This window comes from Cariama cristata, unplaced genomic scaffold (genome assembly GCF_000690535.1).
Source record: "Cariama cristata isolate BGI_N322 unplaced genomic scaffold, ASM69053v1 scaffold8880, whole genome shotgun sequence".
Lineage (NCBI taxonomy): Eukaryota > Metazoa > Chordata > Aves > Cariamiformes > Cariamidae > Cariama > Cariama cristata.
This window is the reverse complement of record NW_009595222.1, coordinates 1025-7707: the sequence shown is the minus strand read 5'-3', so window position 1 is coordinate 7707 and position 6683 is coordinate 1025. Positions and strand designations below refer to the sequence as shown.

Genomic DNA, 6683 nt, shown 5'->3' with positions numbered 1-6683 from the left:
CTCCGATCCGTGCATTCCTGAATCCGGTTCCCATCTGCTGGTGGATCCAGTGTGGGACATCCCAGTGCCCGCCCTGCCACTTCAGCGGCGCAAGCCACCGCGGCCTGCAATTCTCTGACCGTCATTGGGAAGCTCAATATTGGTTTTGTACATTTTTATTTCTACTATTAGTATTATTAGTATTAATATTATTATACTTGTTTTCATTCTTACTGTTTCATTAAAGTTGTTTTAATTTTCCAGCCCATAAGTCTCTCTCCCTTTTCCCCTTTCCTTTCCCTCTGGAGAAGGAAGGGGTTAATAGAGAGCGTCTGCCATCCACTTTAATTGCCAGCCCAGCTTTAAACGGTGACACATTGGCCATACTAATAACATATAAAGGGCTTCAAATCATTTAAGCACTTTTCTAACATTAATTCTTCACAGTCGCCCATGAGCAGCTATTGTGAAGAATTACAATAGCTAAGGGAGCCAGCTTTCAGCTTTGTCTCAGCTGGAAGATTTTTTTTAAATCTGCCAACTTACCCTCCTAGGGCTGAGGTTTGGGAATTTTATGGTTTTGTTTTTAAATAAGTTTCAGACCTTTGGCTTATGGTGGATTAACACAGCTCCATTGAAGTCTACCACAACATCCAGACTTTCAAAGGTATTTAGATATGTACAGGTACAAATAGATAGCAGAGTTTTAAGCAGACAAACTTTCTGTCTTTTGAAACAGATCAGCCCTGACAGACGCCATCTCTGTGTTCTACTGCTTAAAAGCTCTTGAAAGTATGGCACTAAACCTGCAACTTTTTTGTTAAAAAGTTAACTGTGAGTGATAGAGCATCACTATTATAGTGATGATTCAAATTTATCCCAGTTGGCAAATTTCATGTATGTTTAAAGAATGTAAGCAGGAAGGCTTGTCTTGTTATAAAAATATATAGATGTAGGCATATTTTCTTTTTTTTCAACATCACAAATGGCTATTGGGTAATTGGAAGGGTTTATGATTAATACTTACATTTTACAATCCTGTACATTCCTTACCTCAATACATCACATTTTTTTAATGTAGCGATAAGTTGATACTGCATGCAAAACTCACGAGAAAAAAAGGGACGACCATATCGCAAACCTAATGTACATGGAGTACCTTAGGGATGTGTCGTTTGGTCACCAACTGGCTTGTGAGTGGTGCCTGGTTTCTGAGCTGTGCTTTGGAGTATATTTTCCCATTGAACTCTATGATGCATATGATAAACAGGCAATAAAGCAAATGATGCTCTCTGTTACGCTGATGTTGAAAATCATAAACAGAACTAATAATCCATGCAAGCTCTGTGGAAATGTTCTATGTTAATGTTTACCAGCATGTGTACTAAATAGTGAATTCCATTTAAAAAAACAGCAGCTAGCACATCATTACAGCTGACCTACTCCAGAACAGGCTAACTCCTAGCAGATCAGACTGCATATGTAATATCTCAAGGATGACAACTATGAGTTTAATCCTGCTACAGTCCTAAACAGGAGCAATCTGAAGCAACATTAATAAGAATGTTGTGCAGTCACCAACTTACATCCATATAGCACAGAAATGCCTAACCAAATGTTTTATTAACATGAACAGAACTACAGTGACACAGTTGGTGCCTAGGACATTTATGTTCCCTTTCAGCACAAGGTACTTCCTCCAACCATTGCTTATCTTTTCCTCTTCCAGTTTGTGGCTCTGCCTTTTATTATGAAGAAAGAAATATGCACTGTTAAAGAAATACGTATACCGATTGCGGAGTAGGCAAAACCATTAGATGGGATGCACTAAATCCCTGTTGCAGTGTGGGAGGCAATGTGGATTCAGCCAGTGTTCAAGGAATTGTTCTTCTGATCTCTGCTCCAAGCGCTGGAGGTAAAGCATATACTCCTATTTAAAGAAAATAAAGAGTAATTTAATTATGTAATCCCTCAAGTCTAATGCCAGGCCAATGAACTGGAAGAATTTCACAGCTTACATAAGAGCAATTAATTTACCCCTTAAAATTACCAAATGTAGTGGAATGGTATTGCTAGTCAGCTTGCCCCAACCTAGCAATATTTAATGAATGACATCATCATCCAGATCAGCAAAGGTGTTGAGCAAGAATTTTACAATATTCATAAACTGGGAATTCTGCATACACATTTCTCATTTGCATATCAACACAGATGCCTCTGTTGGTCCTGAGGGTACAGAAGGATTCTCACAGATAGGGCTGTTGTAGCTTCTTTTGAAAACTGATTCCTGCGGATTAAAAAGCATTAACCCCTTGCAGGATCAAGTGGCAGTACTCTGAAGGGTTCTGGTAAGTAGCATACATCAGTGCTGATCGGTCTTTCTGTGACACATAAAATAATGTGAATTTCCCATACTAATTTATAGGGGGGTTGGTGTAAGCAACAAGTTATCAAAGTAAAGGGGGCTGTGTACCAAAAACTTGACCTCCATCAGGATCAAAATTTACCTTTAAGAAGTTACAGTCCCCGTGCATGTGGGCTCATAAGCTTTGTGAACCCTGGACACATTTTTTCAAAATATACCCCCATTGCTTTGCACAGTAGGCATTGTAGGAATGGAAGCTGTAGCGTAAAATCTTTGCACTGGCCAAGAATTCCTGCTGTCATCCAGTTCTGTGCTCTTTGTGCTGACCAGAGCGTGGGTACAGGGGTGCCAGCAGGAAGCCCTGCTATCCTGCCTGTTACTGAGCTTTCTCTCCTCGCAGCACAGGGAGACTTGGCTCGAATCCCTCTGTGAGACTGTGTTATGAACTTGCGGGGAACAGGACTATATGACTGAGAAGATGCTGCATGATAAAAAGCGGAGTCTCAGCCAAAGTAAGATTAAAACATGCAGATAACATAAATGACATTTTTAAAATAATCAAAGATGGCTGGCTGTAACTGAACGGGCTTTTTGACTGAAACAGCACTGTGGAAGTCAAACAGTGTCACAAAGAATTGCAAATTACATTCCCCAGCTCAGCGTGATCTGGCCTAGTACAAACAGCTTTTGCTTAAAATAGATGAACAGAGGTGGGTTCATCCCAGCGCTCATTTCATTCTGCTACAAAGAATCCATACAAAATCAGTTCTTCTCCTTGAGCCAGTGGTAGAACTGTGCACAGAGGTACAGCAGCCATGCACCTTCATTCATGAGGCAAGATCTCCACATTCCCAGTGGCAGCAGGGGGATAAGGTTTTTTATCAGAAGATATTTCCTTTTCTACTGAAAACCTTGACATCTAGTGAGAAAAAAAATACTCTTGTGTTTGGGTTTTCTTACAGAAAGTCAGCATTGCTGTATAGAAAAAAGAAAAAGAAAAAGAAGGTTGGAATTTCTGAGCAAGTGTTTGCTACTAATCGTGGTAGGGTAGAAAGTGGCAAGCACAGAGCAGCAGAGGTGAGTAACTAAACCCTCCTGGAGCCCTCGCTCCCTCTGCTCCCCACCTAGAATCACAGGGTATCTCGAGCTGGAAGAGACCCATAAGGATCATCAAGTCCACCTCCCTGCTCCTCGCAGGACTCCCTAAAACTAAACCATATGACTAAGAGCATGGTATGTATGCATGTAACTTCCTGTAATGCAGGATTTAACTCAATCCAACTTCTCTGCTGTTTTATTTCTTCTGTATTTAATATATGTTGTATTTACTACATAACATATTAGATAATCCTGGTGGTATATTAAGCATAAGCACACATGGGAGCTATATTCCCACTGTATTTACTACATAACATATTAGATAATCGTGGTGGTATATTAAGCATAAGCACAGATGGGAGCTATATTCCCAGTACTTTTCAAAAACTACAAGGCTCATTTAACAACAGCTTAGAAATCAAACCAATCCTGAATGTTGTGGGCAGCAGCAAAGCCCATGCCTTCTGGTTTTTGGCTCTGTCGTACAGTCTTCATTGTACAAGATTGTTAACAAGCATGGTGCAATATTCTTGTGACAGCTTTGATTTGTTGTGGCCATCACACTTGACAAAGAAGTGTGTAAATCGGGAGCGGCGTCAGGCCAGGTGGATTCTTTTTGGCTAGTATACGATAACCCTTGGAAAGGGAAAACCACGAGCTGTCTCCACACGCCTGGCACACACTGAGCTCGATCCTACAAGGTACGTAGCACTCTTCGTGTCCTACGGAGTTTGGAAGCGTTCAGCCCCTTATTAAACTGAGCCCCTTGTATTTGTCATACATGCACAAGCTATTGTGTGCTTCTAGCGTCTGTGGGTTTTGCCTCTTCAGGACTATGTCATTTTAGCACAGTTTGTTTACTTTGGAAAGAAATAAGCAGTAATTTTTAAATACCTCAAGTACTGCTTGAGAAGTGCAGAATTATATGTTACATCTTGTCAAAGCAAGTAAAACAGAAGGCTCTTTAATTCTTTTTCTTTTGTTGTAATATGTAATTTGTAGTATGTAACATGGTTTAGAAATAAATAAATGTAAATATTGCATGCAAAACCAAAAACAATGCTGTTACATTAAACTAGCAACTAAAACCGTCTACAATATCATAAGAAACCATCCTATCTTTAGCATTCATAAATAAGCGAATGAAAGTAAGTGATTTTAAAAGCTAGTTCAGAGCTACCTCAATCTCCACACTGACCACTGACACCTACGTCTCCTTTCTGCCTTGAGTGCAGAATGTCCTGTAAGCAGAAGACATTTCCTGTTATTTAGTTTTTCAGGAACAACCTGATGAAATCCGCATTTTTATAAATGAAAAGCCACTTTCTTCTCAATGATTTAATCGGCATTTTTGAACCGTGATATATAATTTCCACAATAGCAATATTCAGCACTTACGGAATCCTACTTAACAGCAATTGAAAGAATGTAAAGGGTTTTTTTAAATTTTCATGGGAGAAATCAGCTACTTAAAAGGTTGATATTCATAATGTATTGCTTGGAACTAAATCTACAGAAATTTAATACGAAGCACAAACGTTTTGAGGGTTTTGGGGTTGGGGTTTTTTTTAGTTAATGTAATTTAAAAATAAATATCATAAATCACCCTCATTGGCTCATCAGGGAAACCAGCTTTTCTTGGTCTGTCTTCACGACGAGTTCTCAGAATCTGTTTGGCCTCTTTTTCAGTCAAAATTGGTGAAGTGTCTAAAGACAGAAAAGCAGAAATTAGATCTGAAAGTGCCAAAAAGTTAATATTTTATCTCTCAGTTGTAAAACGAAATGTCTCCAAACCTGATTTTTGTCTATATACAAAGTGTTCTTTCATTACAGCCCCTTCCCAGGGGATATTGCATTCCAGGAGATGAGAGTGGAATTTTAAACCATTTTTATACTTGTGCTTTCTATAGTTCTACCAGTATGAAGCAAACCCTACCTATTCATGTTGCTCTTTAAAATGAAAACATATAACAGCACCATCTAACCACTGATGTTAGTAACTCTTCCAATTCTTTGTTCTTTTCTGTGTTGCTTTACTTTTTAGGATTATTTTTCAAAGTAATGAGTTAGACTTTTGTTGCAAAGGCAAGATTGCATTGAACATTTAGCTTGCAGGACCTTGGTAAAATAATATTAAAATAGTAAGCTAATAAAATTAAACTTTTTGGTTTAACAATAAATGACTACAGTGTGGTGATACAGAGAGTAAAATATCAAATACAATAGCATGATTGTTAAAAATCAAATCATGGAAAGCCTGCAATATAAAAATAGTTAAGTATTAAAAATGAAATATGAATACTAAAATACAAGGTTCACAAATTAATACAATTATAATATGCTCTGCAGCTCTACTAACATATGCAGGTTTGTTTTATATAAACTCCTACCTGTAAAAGTGGTCATCAGGACCAAAAAGGAGACAAACACAAGTAACTTCTTCATTTTGATTCTGCTTTCTCTCAGTCTGTTCCAAAGTGAGTAACGCTGACCGAGGCATTAGCCTATTTGAAGTAGCTACGTCAGTCACAAGTGTTTGTTTATGCTTTAACTAATTTGAGTGATAGTATGATTTTGAAGACATCTGGCCTGAAGTTTTGAATTAGGCTATTATCTGCTCACACATTCTCAGCATAACTTTGTCCCTGAAGGAAGGAAAATAGAAGACCTTTTTTCCACTTCAGGCTTCAGAGTTACACTGGATATTTTTAATTTGTGAAAATAAACCACTTCACATTACATTTAGCATAGCAAGCAATGGTTTCAGGTGCCTAAGGTAAACGATTGGTTTTTTAAGAGAAACAATTGCCCATTACTCAATGTTAATCTCAAAGGCAGTTGCCAAAGGACCCCTTTTTCAAGAATTGTCTCTAACTTTACTCCGGCACAGAAGTACACATTAATGTGGTTTAACTCTAGCAAAGCCAAATTATCACTGCTGAAAAACACAGCACAGAGATTTTTATCAAATTAATAGAACCATACAAATGAAAACTCACATAATTCTTCTCTTTTCAGGACAAGGTAGTAGAAAACAGGATTATAAATGTCCTTACTAGTAAACATAGTGTGAAGTAAGAGTGTAGGTTAACAAATGTCATTGCACACAGCTACACTGCATTTCTGCCTTGAGAAATGTGACAGTCTGGACCTCTCCTGAGCAGTGCTATGCCGGACATATGGCACCAGCATCACCAATTTGTAGGAAAAGAAGTAAGTGTCCCTTTGAATATAGCATATG

The 6683-nt window shown here is 38.2% G+C and overlaps 1 protein-coding gene across 1 annotated transcript; it reads right to left on the bottom strand.

The window, feature by feature from the left end:
- Positions 1 to 1792: 1792 nt before the first annotated feature.
- Positions 1793 to 5887, bottom strand: LOC104156660 (chromosome unknown open reading frame, human C17orf67). The gene is made up of 3 exons (XM_009701227.1): positions 5833 to 5887; positions 5049 to 5149; positions 1793 to 1909 (listed from the first exon to the last, which is right to left on the bottom strand). The coding sequence occupies exons 1-3, from the start codon at positions 5885 to 5887 to the stop codon at positions 1793 to 1795; spliced, it is 273 nt and encodes a 90-aa protein (XP_009699529.1).
- Positions 5888 to 6683: the final 796 nt, after the last annotated feature.